General features: G+C 34.4%; 1 protein-coding gene and 1 long non-coding RNA gene across 6 annotated transcripts in view; one reads left to right on the top strand and one right to left on the bottom strand.

Moving 5' to 3' along the window:
* Positions 1–23,407, bottom strand: part of LOC125135022 (uncharacterized) — a 214,037-nt gene that overhangs the window by 66,231 nt on the left and 124,399 nt on the right. The window lies entirely within an intron of this gene.
* Positions 1–23,407, top strand: part of SAMSN1 (SAM domain, SH3 domain and nuclear localization signals 1) — a 46,908-nt gene that overhangs the window by 10,074 nt on the left and 13,427 nt on the right. For 4 of the 5 annotated variants that reach the window (XR_007136884.1, XR_007136883.1, XM_047794589.1 and 1 more), the window contains exons 2-6: positions 9,020–9,091; positions 13,709–13,858; positions 15,916–16,042; positions 18,281–18,432; positions 21,447–21,656. Coding sequence is in view for 3 of the 5 variants with exons in the window: in XM_047794589.1 (XP_047650545.1) it covers positions 9,020–9,091; positions 13,709–13,858; positions 15,916–16,042; positions 18,281–18,432; positions 21,447–21,656 (711 nt within the window). In the remaining 2 variants the exon portion in view is untranslated. The remainder of the gene's footprint in view (positions 1–9,019; positions 9,092–13,708; positions 13,859–15,915; positions 16,043–18,280; positions 18,433–21,446; positions 21,657–23,407) is intronic. The other variant, XM_047794598.1, reaches the window with a different exon arrangement.

Here is a 23,407-nt window from a genome sequence, read left to right as displayed (position 1 = left end):
TCCTGCTGTGATTGTTACTCCTGAGTTCTCCTAAATAACTATTGCCTTCTTTTACCATGATATTAATACTATCTTCTTTAGTTACCCACATCCTACACTGGAGAATCATTTATCTGTTTTTGAATATTATAGGATTAAAATAATTGTCAATGATGTGACCATAGTTAAAATATTATTTAATATTTGGCTATAAGTAGAAAAAAACCATTCACACTGGTGTAAGAACTGAAAACTTCTTGTCAATTTTGGTTTTGATAGTCCATCCAGACAATCAATAATCCTAGTGAAATATTGTACTGAATACAAAACACTTTTCTAGTGCCTCAAAATGATTGTATTCACTAAAAAATCTTTCTCTTCCTTGAAGAGTTCAGTAGATAATTATATCAGACAGATTTTTGTCATCCATTGCTCTTTTTAATATACAGTGTGTGGATCATTGTCCTTTTATTACTTTATCATCATTTTAGCAATTACCACCTTTAGATTTGGCCATTTCTAGGCAGTTCCTCAGTCAATAATTATACAATCTCTTAGAGTAAATAATTTTTGAAGATGGTTATGCAAATTCAGGTTGTATTGATTTAAGCTAATTTCATGTCCAAAATCTGTGATTATTTTGATGTGTTTTTCTTTAGACTGTCAATAATATAGGTACAGACATACTGCATTCAAAATGCCTTTCATGTATTAAGTAGTCAGTACAAATATATATTTGTAAGTGGATGAATATAAATTTCCAAGTTGACATCTAGTATACATTATTAATTTACTATGTGTGTAAATATAATCTGCTTTTAGGGAATTGCTTCTATATTTGTATACCATTCATTTGAATATGGCTCTCTTTAGCTCTTACTGGTAGAAGTTATTTGACTGATGGCACCAAAAGAATGTAAATTCCTTCAGGATAGATTCTTGTCTTATCCATACATACAACCCTGACCCAAAGCACAAAGTTTAACTTTGTGAAAGATATTGTATTGACTCAGAAATGGGGTTATAAACATATATTTGAGTAGCTGTAATGAAAATAAGTGCCTACAACCAAGATTTGGGAAGAGAATTTAGCAGATGTGGAGGCTGAAAGAATATGTGTGTGGTATATTATATTTTTGCATTATGTGTCCAAACTCCCCAAAGAGAGCAGTGAGCAAATATAGATTTTCAACAGTGCAGGTGGAAAGTTCAGAAGGCAGGATCAAGACATATCCTCAGGGGTGAGAGGATATAAACAGAGAGAGATTTTGTTGGCACATCTGCCTTCCAGCCTGAAGGCAGCAGAGAAACCACTATAAACTAGAGCAAAATAATGCCATTTGCAGCAACATGGATGGAACTAGAGATTCTCATCCTGAGTGAAGTAAGTCAGAAAGAGAAAGACAAATACCGTATGATATCACTTGTATCTGGAATATAATATACAGCACAAAGGAACCTTTCCACAGAAAAGAAAATCATGGGCTTGGAGAATAGACTTGTGATTGCCAAGGGGGAAGGGGAGGGACTGAGAGGGACTGGGAGCTTGGGGTAAATAGATGCAGAATGTTGCCTTCAGAATGGATTAGCAATGAGATCCTGCTGTGTAGCACTGGCAACTCTGTCTAGTCATGTGTGATGGAACATGTAATGTGACAAAAAAGAATGTATACATGTAAAAAAAAAATACAAAAATAAAATAAATAAATAAATTAGAGCAGCTATAAAAGTAGGTTCCCTAGGGAAAATCTGGGGGATTTTAAGGAAGGGTGGTATAATGAAGCAATTCCAGGGGGAGAAAGAGGGACCATTTAGTATGTTTGTTTATGTTAGAAAAAGAGAAAGAAGGATCAGAAAGTGTGTATTATAGCAATAATACATGGGTGAGTAAGATCCGCTGAGGTTTTAAAATAGGAAAAATAAGAAGTTGAGAAGTTCAAGATAGCCTGATCGTGGTCACATTCCAAAAAAGCTTTGCATTTCCTTTTTATTCTGTAGTATTTTGTAAGAGTTTGGAATATCAAGTGACAGAACTTTTGTCACACTATGCTTTTTACCTAAAAAAATATATGTATATTTAAGACATATCAATATTATTCATTTTAGGATTTTTTTTTCAGCTAAAATAAACACCTTAATTTCTATTCAACTTGTAAAAGTGCAGCATGACTTATAGTCGATGGATGGAATGTCATCATGAGATATGGTAATAAAATGCACAGGTGTAATGGAGAATTCTAAATATTTGAGTATTTTTTATTTATAAAACTTGTTTCTGCTACATTAAATGGGCTGATATGAATAACCACTTTTGTAGGTATGGCTCATTCTGCTTGATTTTTTTTTAGTTCTAGTATCTTTCCTTTAGGTAATTTTCTTTGAGGTGGTTTCAGTTTGCAGAAAACAACTCTTGGCACATCAGCTTCTGAGAGTAAAGCTTTAGCATGGAAATTTTTGACACAACTTTAAAACACTATGGTGGAGGAGTCAGAATCTGCACTTCCTTTAGATACACTGCAGTTAACAGGAAAGACACCGAACAAGAGAGATCAAGAGGACCAACTTTTGTTCTAAGAGCCCAGCTCTTAAAAAAAAAATAATAAAATAAAAAATAAATTTAGAGCATTGATATATATTTGAGCACTGAATTGCCTTTAAACCCAAGGTTAAAATGTTAGTGTTGAAGACCGTGTTTCACAGCTCTAGTTGTCTTTCAGCCTTCAACCCCCTTGATGCCCAACAACTGTCTTCCACTGGCACCACATGATACTGTAATTATTTAACACTGAGGCAATTCTAACAAGTTATTTTAAGTGAGTTAAATTTGTTTCACACTCTTCAAAAGATCTCAGCACCTGAGTGAGAACAATTAAATCCTCGAAATGCCTTTAGATAATGGCTGACAAGCTTATTGAGGTATAGCATACTATTATTATAGAATATTCATACAATCGTGTGCTGAAGCAGAATTCCAAACTTCAAGAGCATATTTTCAACAAATGCTCTATGTGCAATATTTAGATGATGTGAGAACTCATTGGCAGAGTGTGTGTAATTTTTAATTTGCCAGCATATTTCAAAATACTGCGGATGTCTGACTCACGTATGCAAATTTTTTCTTTGAAATAGACTGTGGAACATTTCCACCGGTGCCTTACCCAAATATTAAGTCATGCTGGAGATAAAGATTCTACTTGAAGATCCCAGAAGTTGGTGGATGGTTAACAAATGAAAATAAGGGTCTGGGGTCTTTTTTTTTGTTTTGGTCAAAAGGTTGATTTACATTTCCAAAAAGAGACTCCTGATTCCTCTTTCATGTTGATAAATTTAGTATTGCCCTTGTTTTAAGAAACCTACTCAGTTATATTCTTTCTATCAAGTTAACTTTTCATAACTTCTATCCCTCTCAGGTAGCAAGTTTCTTTGAAAATGGAAAACAGGGTCAAAACTTTATAATGGAATGGCATAGTGAATGCTACAACAGAGTGGAGAATTGAGAAAAAAAAAGGAATTTTTTACAAGTTCTGGGTCCTATAACAGTTTCTTCATTGAGAAGAACTATATGATTTCCAAGAACACTGATAGCTTTATATAATGAAGTGACATTCTATAATAATTTGAATTGTTATAAAAAACTAGAGAAGAAATGTAACAAAAAAATGAACCCTTTATTAAGTTATTTTGTATTATTCATTGCATTGTATAGGGAAGCACACATATAAGTGGGTTCAAACACCCCAAATGTCACTTATTCAGCCCTATTTTTGTGGAAGCCAAGTAGACTATGTGGAAGAGAGTAATCTGCATCATGTAATCAGATAGTCTTCAACTAAGAGGGGGAATTGGATGAAGATGGTGTAAAGGTACAAACTTTCAAATATAAGGTAAACAAACACTAGGGATGTAATGTCAACATGATACATATAATTAACACTGCTGTATGTCTTCAAAGGCAATTCAGTTAACACATTTATAACAGAGCATTAATTTTACCAAAATAAATTTAGAAAGCAAAATTTTATTTTCTCCTTAAATATGTCCATATCTCTAACAACTATGACCTAAGTGATGTTAATGATATCCTTACAAATTGGTTCCTTAGAAAGTTATATAACCATTCACTTTTTTTGATATACTATTTTTTAGAGCAGTTTTAGGTTCACAACAAAACTGAAAGCACAACTTTCATATATAACATAGAACAGTGTTAATTTTACGTATCATGTTGTACACTGCATCCCTAGTGCTTCTTTATCTTGTAACTAGAAGTGTGTACCTTTTCACTACCTTCATCCATTTGGATTAGTGTTCTTGTTTTCTTTGGATAAATATCCAGGAGTGAAATTGCTGGACTGTATGGTAGTTTTATTTTTAAATAAATATTTTGAGGAAGCTCCATACTGTTTTCCATAGTGGCTGCACCATTTACATTCCCACTAACAGAGCACAAAGATTCCCTTTTCTCCATGTCCTCACCAGCACTTGCTATTATTTGTCTTTTTGACAATAGTCATTTGACAGGTGTGAGCTCATATCACATTATGGTTTTGATTTGCATTTTCTTGATGGTTAGTAATGTTGAACACATTTTCATGTACCTGATGGCCATCTGTATGTCTTCCTTAGAAAAATGTCTACTCAGGTCTTCTGCCCATTTTTTATTTGGGCAGTTTGGGTTTTTCAGATGTTGTGTTGTATGAGTTCCCTGTATATGCATAATATTAATCCCTTTTTGGATACATCATTTGAAAATATCTCCTATTCAAAAGGCAGCCTTTTTGTTTTGTTGATAATTCCCTTTGCTATGCAAAATATTTTTAGTTTGATTAGTTTAGTCCAGTTATTTATTTTTGCTTTTGTTTCCCTTGTCTGAGGTGACATATCTAAAAAATATATTGCTAAGATCTATATCAAAGAATGTACTACCTATGATTTCTTCTAGGAGTTTTATGGTTTCAGTTTTAAGTCTTTAATCTATTTTGAATTTGTTTTTATCTTAGTGTCAGAAAGTAAAGCAGTTTGATTCTTTTGTATGTAGCTTTCTAGTTTCTCATCATGATTTATTGAAGAAATTGACTTTTCTCTGTTGAGTATACTTGCCTCCTTTGTTGTAAATTGACCATATACATATAGGTATATTTCTGGGCTCTCTATCCACAATATTCTATGTGTCTGTTTTTGTGTACCATACTGTTTTGATTACTATGGCTTCTTAGTATAGTTTCAATTCAGAGAACATGATAACTCTAGCTTTATTCTTCTTCCTCAAGATTGTTTTGGCTAGTCAAGGTCTTTTATGTTTATACACCAAATTTTAGAATTACTTGTTCTAGTTCTGTGAAAAATACCTTTGGCATTTTGATAGGGATTGCACTGAATCCATAGATTGCCTTGGATAATATGGCCATTTTAATAATATTAAATATTCCAATACATGAATATGGTGTATCTCTCCCTTTGTTAATGTTAGCTTCAATTTCATTCATAAGTGACTTAGAGTTTTCTGAGTACATGTCTTTTTCCTCCTTAGTTAGATTTACTCCTAAGTATGTAATTTTTTTATTTAATTGTAAGTGGGATTAGAAAACAGGTTAAAATTTGTCTTGTTAACCATCATTTTTATTTGGAATTGTTAAGGATTACTTCTATTTTTATTCAATTTCGTTTATAAATATTTTTAAAGGTACATGGTTTTAAAGTCCAATCTATAAAACAAGGCATGTTCATGGAAGTCTATTTCCTCATTTTGTCTCTTTCACTTTGCTTATTTTACCAATTTATCTCAGAAGGAAAATACATATTTGCCTGTATTGAGACACACACATTTTTTTCTATCCTTAGATAAGAGGCCATCTATTATGTACGTTTTTCTCCTCTTGGTTTTTTTCACTTTTACTATATCCTGGGGATCATTCTATAGCAATATAAAGAGATATACTTCAGGGAGTTCCTATCATGGCTCAGCAGAAACAAATTTGACTAGCATCCATGAGGACACGATTTCAATCCCTGGCCTTGCTCAGTGGGTAAAGGATTGGCATTGCTGTGGGCTGTGGTGTGAATTGATATGGCTTGGATCCTCTGTTGCTATGGCTGTAGTGCAGGCCAGCAGCTGTGGCTCCAGTTCAACCCCTAGCCTGGGAACCTCCAATGTGCCATGGGTGTGGCCCTAAAAAGACAAAGAAAAAAAGAGATATACTTCATTTTTTTACAGATGCACACATTTCTATTATTCAAAGTTATTATTTATTATTACATCAGTCTTCTCCTTATGAACATTGGAGTTTATAGCTTTTCAAGAATATAAAAGATTTACAATGAATATGGATGTGTAAATCAATTTATATTCAATTGTATCCCTGATACAGATGTCTAGAAAGGAAATTTCTGGGTCACAGAGCAAATACATGTAATTTTGCTAGTTTTACCAAATTACTTTCCATAACTGTTGTTCCATTTTAGAAACACATATCTAATGGCAAAAAGAAAGACTGCATAGATTTATATAGAATATAAGGACTAAACATGATTTAATGTCACCAGAAACAATTATCTAAAATATGAATTTTGTTTTTATTTAATGAAGTTCCCATTGTGGCTCAGCGATAATGAACCCAACTATTATCATGAAGGCATGGGTTTGATCCCCGACCCTGCTCGGTGGGTTAAGGATCCAGTGTTGTGGTGAGCTGTAGTGTAGGTCACAGATGTGGCTTGGATCCCATCCAGATTCTACCCCTAGCCTGGGAATTTCCATATGCTGTGGATGTGGTCCTCAAAAAAATTTTTTTTAAAGTTACTCTTCTGTTGATAGCTATTTGTTTATGTAATAGCTCTGTCTTGGAGCTCTGTCACAAAATATTTGCTCAATCTAATCCATTATATTTACATGATGCAAAATTATCAATATTCAAACACAGACTCATTTATAAAAAATTACCACCTATGAAATCAGCTTACTTCCACAATTCACCTTTTGTTAGAAATTTAATGAGTAGATGTTACACATTTGTTCACTGTCCATACCTCATAGTAGACATTACCCTTTTCTCATCATAAGCCATAACCTATACATTATGAAACTATCTCAGAAAGTCACTAACTTTTTGAAGAGTATAAAGAAAATTTAAAATATTATTTTAAATACTTAAATATACTTCTTAAGAATGACTTTACATGGATTGATATTCTACTCCTCTAGCTTAAAGCTATTGAGTGATTTGTAATGAGATGACTGACAAAATCCAAATTAATAGTGTTGAAAACCATTACTAAAATCTGCTTCTTTTTGCTGATATAATGAGGGAAGAATTCATTTTAAAAGGTGGTGACTATTGATTCTTAATGGCAGAAGATAGTGTGGAGAAATGGTGAAATGAGCCTATTCTGTGCCCTCCTAGTTAACGCGACCCATTATCCAGTGGTGGAAATCATGCTGTAACCCTCATTAATATTTAGTAGGCAGGACATAGGTTGGTTGTAGGCTACAAAATTGCCCTAGGCATAAGCTCCAACAGGGCTGTAAGAATGTTTCCAGCATATAAAAAAGTAACAGATTTCCTTGTGTTCAGATTGTTTATAAGCAAGACAAGAATACATTCAATTCCCTTTTGTGATTTCTAGGCAATGATGGCCTGGTGGAAACACCTACTAGGCAAGTTGAAGTGATTAATGCTCTGGGAGATCACTCTAGGCTAGCAAGCCCTGCATGGAAGACTGTATTTTCCAGAGTGGTTCTCAGTTTCAGTCCTTTTCCCCTCCTCTTGCCACAAGCTGAAGAGCTTGTTCAGCAGGGTAGCAAGTCAGCCAAAGGCGTTAATTGTGTCTAACACAGCCATCATCCTTGGGGCGCAGTTCTGTATCACGCTGTCTATCAAGCTAACCCATTGTCACATGTTGGGTTCTTTTTATTTCAGCTCATTTAAAAGGGAAACAAGGAGTTTTAAAGATAGCTAGTAGGGAGACATAAGGATAAGAGTCCTTGTAAGGACTGAAAAGTCTGTGACTTTTAAAAGGACAATACAAAGCTTCATAGGTTACTGACTCCCATTTTTAACTTTTCAAATTACTAGATTATTTTTCAGTACCACGAGTTTACCTTGAAAATATTATAATCTTGAAATGAGATAAAGTTTTAAAGATAGAACATATTCTTGAGATGTATGGGTAAAGTCTGTAATATCCGATATCCATCATCCCAAACAATGTATAAAATTAAATAGTGAGAAAATACAATTTTTTGACTCAATGACTCTAAAGATTTTTGAAAATATATTTAGGAGAATAATTTACTTTGCAGCATATCAGGAATTGTTTATAATTACCTGTCTAGAATGAGTTACCTAAGAATAAAATTTTAGCCTTGCAGGCAAAAAGTAGAACAAGTCTTCTATTAACGTATTGAGCTTTCTTGCAAAACTAGTGAATGAAATTGACCCAGAGGTCTCATTGTAATTCTATGTTAAATGTGGAAAAAGTCAGTCTTATTCCCAAGCTTAGACAGTGCATGCCTAAATGCTCTTTTCAGTTTATTAATAGGTCTGTGCATATGCCTTCTCTTTCTAACATCGAATAAGAGAGTTTCAAATTATCAAGAGTTAGCAATGGGAAATGCATTGGTGTTTATTTTTGGTTTTTTGACAAATATGATCTTTATGAGGCACAATGATGGAACTACTCAAATACTTGATTTTATTTGTTTGCTTTGTTCTTCCTTATTGGTTGCTTGGCTGTTTAGCAATACAGGCCATTTCCAAGAGTAAAATTAACACTATAAATTAAAAATAATTTAATAGATTTTCTTCACAGAGCTTAACACTATAACATAAACATACAAAGACCCTTTTTGAACTGTGAATATTACAATGTTAGTAATAGTTATACCTTCAGTGCCTTTAGATATTCCAGGGAGAAGAGCTTTTTTAATCCTGTATTTGCAAGAGACTGAAGCTTATTGAATCATAATCTAATATAGTTAGCAGTTTTATCAGTGAAAGGCACAAAGCCTAAATTTCCTTTCCTTTTTTTTCCTATTTTATAGCGCAGCAGCAGTTTTGGGAATTTTGATCGTTTTCGGAATAATTCCATATCAAAACCAGATGATTCAACTGGGGTTAGTATTTTATTCCATTTTTCTGAATGTTATGCAAGCACATTGAGAAAAATTATGAAGCCAGTGTCATTTTTGCAAATTACAGTAAGAAAAAGAATATATATTTAAAAACACATTTTTGCACATGTATTTGTGATAAATGAACAAACAATTATTTAGTACCTAGTACCATGCTGGGCATTAAAAGTAAAAAGTTATCTAAGAAGCCTAACAGATGTTTGGGAAGGTAGATCACCAGCTTAAGAAGAGAGTCACAATTTAAAGCAACACAAGCAGTCCCAAATTTTCTGAGCATTTCCACTATAAAACAATATATATGTTAAATGTTATGTGAGTTGTAATTGCTTTAATTTAGGAAATGATTAAATAGTTTAATTGTGAATTTGTTAAGGAGAGCATAAGCCGCTCAGTTGCACTCTTACACTTCTGTACACATTGAAATGTCTCAGTGGTAACCATTTCATACACATTTGCAAACCATTAAAACTTTAAATGTAGCTTAAGGAAAGCTTCCCCCAAAATTAAATTTACATCATCATCATCATCACTACATTTAATTGAGCATTAACTGGGAAGTAGCACTAAGCACTTTTTCTATCTATAGGTAGAAACTGTTATTTTTTTTTAAGTTTATTTTATTTATTTTTTATTTTTTATTTTTTTGTCTTTTTAACTATTTCTTGGGCCGCTCCTGGGGCATATGGAGGTTCCCAGGCTAGGGGTTGAATCGGAGCTGTAGCCACCGGCCTACGCCAGAGCCACAGCAACGCGGGATCCGAGCCGCGTCTGCAACCTACACCACAGCTCACGGCAACGCCGGATCGTTAACCCACTGAGCAAGGGCAGGGACCGAACTCACAACCTCATGGTTCCTAGTCGGATTTGTTAACCACTGCGCCACGACGGGAACTCCTGTTGTTGTTTTTTTTTAATCATTGAAGAAATGCATTTGAGTAAAATAACTTCTAAACCATATAGATAATAAATGACAAAGGCAGAATGCCACACCTTGTCCAAAGTTTGCGATACTGTTATACTCTCTTATAAACCATGGGCCATCTGTGATAAAGTGATTAATGAAAGGTATAACCACTAATAAAATAGTAGAGAGGAGGGGTATATACTGAAAAATTGAGAAAAGGGAAAATATATGTTTATCATTGAGCCTAATTCAGTGACCTCCTGTGTGATAGATTGGTTTTAGATCAATAGGTTTTTAGATCTTATGAATTTCTTTCCTTTTTTTTTGTCTTTTGTTCATTTTTAGGGCCAAACCCATGGCATATGGAGGTTCCCAGGCTACAGGTTCAATCAGAGCTGCAGCCGCCAGCCTAAGCCACAGCCACAGGAATGCCAGATCCCAGCCATGTCTGCGACCTACACCACAGCTAATGGCAACGCCGGATCCTTAACCCACTGAGCGAGGCCAGGGACCAAACCCACAACCTCATGGTTCCTAGTCGAATTCGTTTCCACTGTGCCATGGCGGGAGCTCCAGATCTTATGCACTTCTTAATTATTCATTCTAGATATTGTATTTTTATATTTGTTTTTTTAATAAAGAATTCACTTTATCATTTCTCAGAATACCTTTCAGATTCTTATATATATCTACCTATAATATCTTTAAATATTTTTAATCTCAGAAATGGATATTCTAGGCAAAAAAGTGGAAAGAAAATGACATCTATTATTACTTTATAAATACCTCCATTAGTACATATATATATGCATATGTGTGTACAATTTATATTACATGTCACTTTTTATTCATCTATATATTTACATATATAAAAACTTGTGGATAAACTTGTCTACATACATGGATATACATAGATAAACTTATAGATAACAATATTGCCTATCAATATTTACAGAATTGTAAATAATATGAGATAATATATGTATTTAAATAGTGAGAAGCCTTATATAATTTTAAATTATTATATTGTAGAAACCTTCAACTTATCATAATAATACATGGATATATTCTACTGCTATTAAGTTTATAATTCTCGAGTTAACCTATAAAAATTTCTTAGGCTCATTCAAATTCATTGATTAGTAACTGTGGCCTAGCAATTTGTGAAAGGATTTAGTGAACTTGATAAAATAGTTCTCTTTTTTTTTAGTAAACTATCATTCATTCAGTCAACAATATATATTAAACATCTATTCTATGATAGGATTTCTCTCACCACTCATAAAATATTGTTATAATACAGGTGAAAATCTTTACTTCATGAGTCCTGGAGTCTGGGGGAGATAGATCTTAAAGATTTCTATAAATAAAATTGTGATTCAAGCTATGAAAGAGAATAGCATAGAAAACTGTTAAAAATGTTGAGATAATTTCTTCAAAGATTTTGTAAAGAATGATAGAAAAACCTGGGGAGTTCCCATCATGGCGCAGTGGTTAACAAATCCGACTAGGAACCATGAGGTTGTGGGTTCGATCCCTGCCCTTGAGCAGTGGGTTAACGATCCGGCGTTGCCGTGAGCTGTGGTGTAGGTTGCAGATGCGGCTCAGATCGCACGTTGCTGTGGCTCTGGCGTAGGCTGGCAGCTACAGCTCCGATTTGACCCCTAGCCTGGGAACTTCCATATGCTGTGGGAGCGGCCCAAGAAATGGCAAAAAAAAGACAAAAAAAAAAGAATGATAGAAAAACCTGAAATTAAAAATATTTTCGGTCCTTTTTTTTAAGTTTAGGCTATGGTAAGTTAACATAGATAGTAACAAAATAATATACTTATTTATTTCAGTTTGTAATTTTATAATGAAGAGGAAGTTTATGCAGAGAAAAGAGAGAAGGAAAAGTCTAACACTAAAATTTTAAAGTGTTTCCAAGTTATATTTTATTCAAGGCTTTTGAATTAAGCAAAGAATCTTTGCCTTTATAACCTTGAATGTAGAAATTAATAAAGTGCAATGAGGGCTTAAATTGGCTGTCCATTCGTATTTATCATAGGCAATTTGGGGTAAGATATGAAGCAAAACATAATATTGATTAATAATGATGTTAACTCTGTGGTTAAACCTTCATATTAAAATATTCAAGTTCACTAATGAGAAGTTTCCCATGATTTTTTATATTCAGGAAATATATTGGGAATGGTGGGCAGTGCTAGATTAGATGACTTTCAAGGGTCCTTTCTTGCAAATCTAGGATATTAAGCTATGTAACTCAAATATGTCCTCAAAAAAAAAAAAAACCAAACCATTCCAAAGTTCTATATAAATTTTGTTTATTCAAAAAATGTTGAGGGTCAGTTATGTTCTTGGAAGTATTCTAGACACTCAAAATGAATTAAACAGGTAAAGCCTCTAGTCTCATGGAGCATACATCACAGTGGGAGATGCAGGCAGTAAAACAAAATGAACAAATGAATATATTATTGAATAATGTCAAGTGCTTAGAAGAATAAATCATGATAAACATACAGGGAATATGGACAAGTGTGGGCTATTTTAAACAGGCTGATCAATCAGAAAATTTCTCTCCTATTACTTGACATGTGAGCAGAAATCTGGATGAGTGAAGGAAAGATCTGTGGATATCTAGGGGAAGCCAAAGGCAAAACCAAATACAAACCTTGATGGGAACATGAAAGAGAAGCAGCAAGGGGACTAGGATGGTAGTCGCAATTACAATTGTTTTCAGACTTTACCCTGTGTCCGAATCACTTGAAGAGTTTGTTAAAACACAAATTGCCCCCAAGTGATTCTGATGCTGCTAGTTTTGGATCCCCATTTTGAAAACCACTGCTAAGGTGAGCAAGAGAAATCTGAGAAGTAGCTAGGGGTGAGGTGGTGAGTATAGTTTTTATTCCATGTGCACTCTATGTAATATAATGTATATTATATTATGTCACATTATATTAATTTTTTATAGAGCCTTGTGCTCTGTTAACTTTGTTTTATTCTGAGTTAGATGAGAAGTCACTGGTTTAATAAAATTCTTAATAAGCACAAGTCAGAAGCAGTCTAAACAAAGATTTGATTAGTATAGTATGTGAAATACATAAATATCTCTGTACTAATGGCTGGAACAAGTTCATAATTAATATTGCTTGAAAATGGTAGAAATGTACATGTTTCTCTGTGGATTTAACTCCAGAACTTCTTAAAAATTAACTATGACCACTTCAATTTCTATTAAGAAGCAAGAGGGTATTTTAGTGCCTGTTTAGCATGGATAGATGCTACAGTCTTTCTAAAGCCTCCAATAAAATAACCTCTCATCTAAGCAGACATAATCACTCATTATGGTTTGTATTTAATTCTATTTTTTTTTCCATCACAAAAATAGGAAGGACTAAAGTGATTCTGCTACACAACTATTTAAAAATAGCTAAAATTGTCTTTAATAATCTCAGATGTGAATTTCATGTCCTTCAACATCACAAGCTTTACTTTCTGAGTTTGTAACACAGGTAACTAGGCCTAGACACATTTTAAAGTATGTATTACATATTCATATTGTTTGGAAATTTTGGAGGCTGCTGCATAGAATGTATCAGAAGGCCACAAATTTTGAATTTTGTCTCTAATAATGTTTTCAGATCAGTTCTTCTCATTGCTTTATTCTTTTGCCTTTTGTAACTAATTCTAACTAGGTAAATGAAGGGGAACCCACAAATGAAAGTGGAGAACAAAACAAAACTTCAAATAATGGAGGAGGCTTAGGTAAAAAAATGAGAGCTATTTCCTGGACAATGAAGAAAAAAGCGGGTAAAAAGTACATCAAAGCCCTTTCTGAGGAAAAGGTAAGTGTCCTCTGTTAATCACTGGCATTTTTCTTAATATTCAACAGGTTATTCTTCTAGACAGACGTACTTGGTGGTTTATGAAGGATGTCATCCTATTTACTCCTTCAATAATTGTGCCCCAAAGTTGGGTGGAAGAAAGTACTATCACTCACATTTTAATAGAAGAAACGGAAGACTCAGAAAGATCACTCATGTAGTATGTGAGGAACATGTCTTTTATGTGGTAACAAACATTAGTACTTCATTTCTTTGTATTGCCAAATGATATTCCTTCTATAGATAAGCCTCATTTTATTCCTCCTTTCATCAGTTGATGAATATTTGTGTTGTTTCCACTTTGGAGCTATTAGAAATAATGCTGCTATGAATATTGGTGTGCAAGTTTTTATGTAGAAATAAATCTGACACCTACAAAAGGAGAGGAAGAAGAAGGAAGATCACTGAAGTTTCAGACTTTAACATTATTCTAAGAGAGCTTTGGCCAGATTAATGGGAAGTCTTTGAACAAAAGGTTTCCATTAGAGAATCCCCACACCCCACCAGAATGAACACAAATAGTGGTCCCACTGCTTCATCATTGGAACATGGCTTCCACACAACATAGTATTTGATACAGAGGAGAGTATATGGGGCTATCAGTAAAGAAGGATCCCTTAGGAAGAGATCTGAATGCATATTTACAGTGTCACCACAGGTGGTCTATAAAACCCTTCCTGATCTGGCTCCAGTCTACTTCTCTGTGCTCATATCCTAATAATCTCCTTGCTCTCCCTCAGCTCCAGCTACACTGGCCTTGCTTTCCTCTGCATAATTCAAGCAGGTTCTAAGTGTATTTATTTTGTTCTTGCTCATCTTTTGCTTGGAAAACTATCTCCAAGTCTTCATATGCATCACATCTTCTTATCATTCAGGTCAAGAATTCAGAGCTTCTGTTACCTGATGGAGGAGGCCTTAGGAGCCTACTCCCTCAGTCCACCTTCCTGCAACCTTAATCCCAGTAGCTAATCCTCCCACATCACCCAGTTTTATATCTTTCATAGAATTTATTATTCTTTGAAATTATCTTGCTCATTTTGTTTACATAAGCCTCCCCAAACACTACAAATACACACACACACAACCTAACACACTAAAATGTACCTCATTTAAGGTAGGACCCTGTATCTTGTTTACCATGGTGTCCCCAGTTCCCAAAACAATGCCAGATACCTAGAAGGTATTCTACAAACTTGCATTGAATGACTGAACAAATGAATAAGGGAATGGATAAAAGCAGAGAATCAGACTGAATGTACATCATATGTGTATTGTGAAGTTTGATCAATGTTTAGAAATGCTCAAAAATGAGGATTATTGAATTATATTGTGATGAATATTAAGAGATTCATAGGTTTTGTTGAAATCATCTAAATCTGGGAAACATTTGAGGTGTTTTCTAGTAGATGTAATTTCTTTTGAAATTGTATGTCTTTCCTAATTTTATGCAAGATTTGCTTTTCATTTGACTAGGTGGCAAGCACCGTATGAGATTTGTAAAGCTTCTTAGATAAACTCTGCTTTAGAATTGCAAAGTGTGCATGTTTTATTCATATCTAGCGATCTGGTGGGGTGCAAATAACTGACATGAAGCAACTATGCAGAGTTTAATCTTGTAATATCAGATCTCAAAGGATTAGTAATAGTGGTAAATAGATGATAAGGAGAACATGAAGAAATAAAAGTAATTTCACAGATAAAGCACACTTGTTAATGAATCTAACATTTCAGATTAAATAGTCTTGATATGATATTCACCCTAATTACAAAAATAAACTATCATAATTTCAGTTAAATTCCATAATGCAGAATGGTTCATTTAGAGAATTTTTCCAAGTATACCATAAAATGTTTTGCTAGAAATTGAACTTAAGATTAATGACACTCATATTTTATGTTGATGTAGTCCTAAGTATCTTACTGCTAAAATGTGTCTTGTTTGTTAAATCAATGCACACAGTAAAAGTCCTCAAGGAAGTCAGTTCTTTGCATTTAACTTCTGATATGATTTTCTGAAGGATGAGGAAGATGAAGATGCCCTCCCATATCGGAATAGTGACCCCATGATTGGAAACCATACAGAGAAGGGCTCCCTTAAAGCCAGTGACTCCATGGACAGCATCTACAGTGGGCAGAGCTCATCAAGTAAGCTTATAAAAATGAGGGATAAGATCCTAGCTGGGAGGTCTGAGTTAAGTTAATTAAAAACAACCGATTTATTTCCTTTGGGCTTCTTCATCAAAATAGCAACAAAATTCCAGCTACTTGATAAGAGAAATAGTGAAAGTGTTGGCTGTGTTGAATCTACAGAGTTGATATTATTTAAAGTGATGCATAACATTATAATTATAGATTATTTCGAAACTTTTGGCACTGTGGTCAGCAGGACTCTAAGGGATCTGTTTCAGAAAAGATCATGTTGGGAGATTAAATCTGAATCCCTAAAATAACATGTGCTAGGAAGAACTAGCATCATCTGGAGTCCAGTTTTTTTTTTTTTTTAATGGCATGAAGTATTCAAATAACCAAAATCCTGTTCTCTGTCTTTATCTTTCCCCTTCTCCTTCTCACCTTACTCTTTCTTTTCCTTTTCTCTTCCTACCTTTCTTCCTTTTCTCTCTCCCTCCCCTCTCCCTCCTCTCTCTCTCTTTCTTCCTTTCATTTTTCTTTTTTTTCTTAATTTCTTCCCTGTCCTGCCCTCTCTCACTTTTTCCTTCATTTCTTTTTTCTTGAAGTATTATGAAAATAGCAGAACATTTGTATCAATTCTAATGTTTACATTTTAGGTTTACACCTAGCACTGGTAAGTAAAGAGTGAAGGATTATGCAAATACTAAATGGTAGGAATATCATCAATTAGGTAAAAAAAAGGCATCAGCATGTGTTCAACAGGAATTTTCTAAAATCATCTTTTCTATCAAAGTCACTCAGGTTTCAATCACATATTCTGCTAAAATATGTGAATGAAACTACTGATGCTATAGAGTGCTTTATAGTTTTTTATATGTATACTGTTATGCATCCCTCTAATCTTTCCAAGGCTTTTAAGTGTTTTTTCCAAAGTTTTTTTTTTTTTTCATTTCATTTTAAATCAAATGCTTCCGTTATTTGACAATGGGTCACAAAGACCAGATGTTGCAAATATCTTGAATTTTATTCCTATTTTCCTATTGGCTGGAGAACAGTTATTTTGTAAAGAAAAAGCTAATATAGAAACACTTGAGAGATATATTTTTGTATGTGTGAAGTCCAGATTTCATTAGTATTCATTTATGCTGGAAGTTTTAAAATTCTAAATTGTGATGCCAAATGTGGGGAGAATTTTATTAACTGGAATATACCACAGAAAGCCCGGGGCTGGAGTGGTCATGGAAGGGAGGGCATGAGGAGATGGTGGTCCACTTAGCAGTTACCATATACAACTTAATTTCTGTGATTAGATGTGACTTACCTTTCATGTACACCAGTCCATATAAACATGGGGCATCTCTAAGGATATCTACCTTATTTCTATACTTATTTGAATGAGTGGTAGAGACACTGAGGCTGTTGCCTCATAGGCCAGAGCACCAAAAGGCCACACTGAGGAGAAAGTGAGGTGATGACTGAGAGTGGTAGGGAGACTCAGACTTACTTCCACAGGGAGACATTCTTGACCTCAGGCAGGCATCATAATGGGGATCTCTCTTTTATTCCCCCTTTAGGGTTCAAAATTAGAAAGGAAGATAACCAGAGAACAAGAATTTGGGGTAGTTTTAAAACTCAGTTTAAACAGTGTAGAACCTTTAGGAGTACAGTGGAACACATCTCTTCCTTCCCTGACACTCATACAATAAGCAAAAGATGTTGAGATGCTGCCTCAAAATGACTTTTGGTATACAATAGGAAGTCTGGGACAGCATTTTGCTACATAGTGAAAAGTTGTAGGGAACTTTGTGGTCTTATGCTTTGACCATTCCTGATCAATAGCACACAAAGATCAAACTGTTGCTATAGGTTTCTGTCTTTGTTTACATGTACAAAATTAATTATCTGGCTTGTACAGGGAATGAAATCCATACTGTCTGCCTCTTTAGCAAGTATCCAATGCTCAAAGCCCTGTGCTACTGGATCAGATTATAGAGACTGGAGTAAAAAGGTATTTGGGTTTTTAGTTGAGGAAAGAAAGGTCAGACTGGAGAAGGATCAGAAATGGCTTAGAGGACAGAAGTCACTGATGGAGAATGACTGGGGGACAGAAACAGGGATCAGTCACTTAGAACCCCCCCGAGAGGCTGGCATCCAATGCTATAGCGTTATTCCTGCTTAGTTATGTACAGGTATTGGTTCAGAATGTAATGATCCTTCAATGAGAAGAGTTAACCTGTGCTTTGCCTTCATCAGGTGGTATAACAAGCTGTTCAGATGGTACAAGTAACCGGGACAGCTTTCGTCTTGATGATGATAGCCCCTACTCAGGACCCTTCTGTGGCCGTGCCAGAGTACATACGGATTTCACACCAAGTCCCTATGACGCTGACTCCCTCAAAATCAAGGTATGTTCACATCATACCTGCATTCTGAATGTTTGTCTACTTCAGGAAGTGCAAGTATGGGGAACTAGGGGGTGGGTGTGTTATTTACCGCAGTAGAACTGGAGACTGGTTTACTGTGGTAGGAATTTAAACAAAATAGGGTAGGTGATCAGTTTTTTGAGGCTATTTGCAAAAGTTGAATTATGTAGATAATGCAGAATCAGAGCCTATTAGGGGAGAAGGAATTGCCTACATCTTTCTGAAAACCAAAATTCTCACAAGCTGGAGATACCCAGTTCTACTTGATACCTGCTGGAGTAAAAATAATGAAGCCAGGGAGAGGGAGAGAAAATAGAAATATCAGTCAAGAGCCCAGCAGAACAAATGCTTTGGGAACCAGACTTGGCTGGGCAATTTCAGTATTTAAGTTGGTACTTGCAAATCCCATGAGTAATCTGACAATTTTCTCTCAAAGGTATTCCCTCTTGAATCTCCTTTTCACTCTATCCTCTATGTCCCTTTTCTTTTGCTGTGAGGGCTTAAATAACACAAATGTATCATTGTTTTACAGTACTGGAAGTCTTATATGTGGGCTCAACTGGATTCTCTTTTTAAGGTCTCAATGGGCTGAAATCAAGGTGTCAGCTAGGGCTGTGATCTCGCCTGAGACTCAGGGTTCTTTTCTTAGCTCATTGGCTATTGGAAGAATTCAGTTCCCCATGGTTGTAGGACTGAAGCATCTGTTTTCCTGCTGGATATAAACTAGGGGCCACTCTCAGTCCCCTGAGGTTGCCATGGTCCTTCCTATAACATGGCAGTTTTCTGCTTCATGAGCTCTGGGAGAAAGGCTCACTTATGCTTCAAATCTCTTTATTTTTAAAAATTCCTACCTGTTTAAGTCAGAAACACCCAAATAATCTCCCTTTTATTTCCAAAATTAACAAATTTTGGACAGTCCCTTCCTGTCATATAACAAAACATAATTACAGTTGTGAAATCCATCATTTTCATAGTCCTGTTTACACTCAAGGGGAGGGAATGTTACACTAGTATACATAAAAAAGGTTTATTGCTAAAATATATTATAGATGTTAAATTATTCCTTTTAGTAACATAAAGTGCTATAGCTAAAAGACAGAAATTATGAATTTTCTATACTCAACACTAAATTGATGCTAGCCAATAATTATTATAAGTTATGAAATATTTGATTATTATTTAACATTCAAGGCACTCAGCTTTTTTCTTTATCCCTTTTATGGTATCAAATTGGAGTGAACTCGCCTGGAGAATGAGGAAAACATTATTCCCCACAGTTAGCTCCTTATTCATTTCTATGAAATGATTTGAAATCTAAGTTCAAGTCTTGGGGAAAGGATGATTATAGCCTAGTAACCATTGTGGGGGGAGGGCAGTAGAAAGGAATAGACTGAAAACATTTTAACTCACACAAGGTAGCTTTCACCATCCCTGCAATAGCAAGCCAATATACCAGTGCTGGTGCTGCCTAAGGGGACACTTACGGAGCTCTCCTGAGACACAATAAGAATCCCAGAGTCACCACTGAGTAATACTATTATTTCCATCAAGGGCCTTATCCAAAATGAAACTGGATTTTTCTTATGACTTGTGGCTTTCCTAGAATGTATGCTTTTCGCAAGGATATTAAGAAGGATACAGTAGAAGGCTGCTATGCTTCGAAACTTCCCCTAGAGCTTCCTGGGATTTCTAGGTCTACTTAGCTGATCCCATCTTACCCAGGATTTGATTCCCTATAGTTAAAGCAGAGAAAACTGGACAAACAGCTCACAGGGTCAGACAAAGACTATCATAAACTGGAAAGACCAGGTCTTTTAATTACATTAATTTCTACAATTACAAATACAGTTTGTGTTGGAAGGATACACATTCACATAGTGTCAGGAAAAATATTTTTAGTAGCAGACTTAATGCTTTGTTTCTTTGAGGGTATATCCCTAAAAAGGCAAAAATGTCAGAATCTATAATCTCTTTTCTGGTGTAGAAAGCTATAAATCTCAAAGGAGTAACCTTGACTCTTAAAGGTAGAGTGTATTTGCATAAAAATCAACTTGATTTACTAGAAAATACTCCTGTGGAGTTTTCTGCTTTGGCTAGTAACTGGCAGCCTTCAGTCTTAGTCTTAGGTGTGAATAAAGAGAAAGACCAATTGGTTTGTCTATCCCAATGCACTGCATTCATATTTCAATCCAAACTTTGCTGTGGAGCTCAATCTAAGTATTAAGTAATGATTAAGTATTAAATATTAATCTAGAATAATTAAGAAGCATAATTTATTCTTAATATTCTTTATATAATTGTTACATATTTGGTAAGCACAAAGTTCTGAACAGCTGTATTATTTTAGATGGATGCAATATTTTAGGTGGGTTTATTTTATACTGTAGATGAATTTTTCCAATAAATTAGAAGCACTATGACTTCTCCTTCTTCCCCTCACAAGTGAATCCCTCCAGGCACAATGGCTTAGGATTTGCTACATATATATTGTTTTGACAGGATGAATGAAAAGAGTATCAGTTTCAAACTAACAATTTAGGCTTGAGCTCTGTTTCTGCCACTAACTTCCTATAAGCTCTTAGGAAATTATTTAAAGCTTGCATTTCTTATTATGTAATATTTAGAATAATAATGATACCTCATATATATCCAAGAAGTGTGTTGTGAGCATAAAATGATTTAATGTATGCAAAAATGTTTTGTAAACTATAGGCTGCTCTACAAATATAAGTTGGTACAATACCAAAAACATAAACACATCATCAAATACATTTTTTGGAGTTTTCTTCAAGTATGTTGGAGTTTTCTTCAATATTACTAATAAATAGTTTCCTTAAACTTTTAAAAGAAATTTCCTCTTAGACATGTTTCTAACTCTAACCCTCTTTAGCATAATGTCCTCATTATTCTAACTTTCAATGATTCCATTCTTTCTACCAATTTTCAGAACACCAGAGTTTCTCTGAAATCTAATTTGTATATTTCTTTGCCTTTAGAAAGGAGATATCATAGACATTATCTGCAAAACGCCAATGGGGATGTGGACTGGAATGCTGAACAATAAAGTGGGAAACTTCAAATTTATTTATGTTGATGTCATCTCAGAAGAAGAAGAAGCAGCCCCCAAGAAAATAAAGGCACACAAAAGAAGTGGAAAGGAAAAACCCAAGACTCTGCAGGAGTTCTTAGAGAGGATTCACCTTCAGGTTAGCAACCCTTGACTTGTTTGATTTTGATGGCATGTGGATGGATTAATTGAGGTAATGGATCAGTATTTGTATTGTTAAAAAGTAATTGACTTACATCAAGAGAAAATCTTGTTTTTCAAGAACAATTCATATTTATCCTTTATTATTTCCATTGTGCAAGGACAAGTCTTGATGGGCCATCCCTTGGACTAAATGCTAATGGTACCTGCAGTCAACTGTGATCAAAGTTGAGAAACTGCAGTGAAAAATGCAATACACTTGGGAGTATGAAAGACCCAGAGAAAATATCTAAATAAGAATGATAAAGAGAATATAAAGAAGGAAGGTAAAAATCCATAGAATTGAAAGGGAAAATGAAAGGAAACATATTTTCTATAGAGCACAGATCAAAAGCAAGTCAAGAGAATATAACTAAACTTGTTTTTAAAGTAATTTGTTAGGAAACAGTGATCATTAAACCCCCATAATGACTGTGTTAAGGAAACTGTGTTGTCTATATTTATAATCCAATTATTTTATTCTATTAGAAAATGTTTATAAAATATCTACATTGTTAAATGGCATGCACATATAATATGCCTAGCCTCATTCAATTTACTGTTTTGCAATCCACCTCTGAAATTAATATGGTGGTACTTTGATACTTTTCAAAATTCATCAAGACAATAGCCAATTAATTTTTCTTTAATGGTTTTTCCTGAATTATCTAGGGATATTCCTGTCTGTAGACACCACAGGCTTCCAACATTACTCTTGCCACCCCCCTCCTCCCAAAGTGGGGTATTCCTTGGAGGAAGCACAAATTTGAATCCTGCTTCAGCTACTGTTTGTTCTGTGACCTATGAAAAACCAAGGTCTAAGGAAGTGAAATAACTTACTCAAGAACCCGCAGTTAGATAGTTACATCAGAATGGGAATTTGGTGGGGGTTTTTTTATTATTATTATTCTGTTGTAATTCAGTGCTAGTACTTTTATTTTTTTAAAGAATCACTACACTTTCCCTTTTTTTAATGAATAAAAGGCTAGCAGTAAGTTCTTTCTGATTACTTAAAACTTTTATACTTCCTCTTACTCAGTTTCAGTAACTAAAATAAGGATATTATGATCAAGTAAAATAGGAATTTTTGAGAAAGTTGAAAAGCATTCAAATTTATTTTGAATTTTTATTCTGTTAGTGAGAACAGAGGTTACATAAATAACATGCAGACTTTAAAATCAGAAGCCTATGAATTTTAAACTAATATATACTGATGCAAATGACAGACAAAATATACATCCTGAGAAAAGGAAACAATACTTTTCCAAACCACAGTGCCTTTGTGCTTAACAAAAGCTTTTAATTAAATAGAGTCTGGGATTCCTTAGGTTTATATAATGCTTCCAATCAAAACACTAATTATTCTTTTATATAAAGTATATTTTTCAAATGAATTTTTTAACCTACTGCAAGAAGGGAGTGAGGGTAGATGTTTTTGCAATCAAGCAAACAAGAAGAGATGTAGAGCCAGAAATATTATTATAATATATTCTTTTAGAGGCATTTTATTGATAGACTTAACACACTAGCTTTGTCAATTTAGCTATTTTAGAAGTGAAAAAGTGCCAAATGGGATGAATGATCCAGCTATTTAATTGATCTATGATTTAGCATTTTATAGATTAAGGTAATCATTTCTCCTTTACATTTGTCCTTCCAGAAGGTGAGAACTGTACAGTATACTCTTTAAATGCCCTGAGTTCATATGTG

The sequence above is a fragment of the Phacochoerus africanus genome, chromosome 1, assembly GCF_016906955.1.
Source record: "Phacochoerus africanus isolate WHEZ1 chromosome 1, ROS_Pafr_v1, whole genome shotgun sequence".
NCBI classification, from domain to species: domain Eukaryota; kingdom Metazoa; phylum Chordata; class Mammalia; order Artiodactyla; family Suidae; genus Phacochoerus; species Phacochoerus africanus.
Note: the sequence above shows the minus strand (reverse complement) of the source record. Positions and strands in the feature narration are given on the sequence as shown.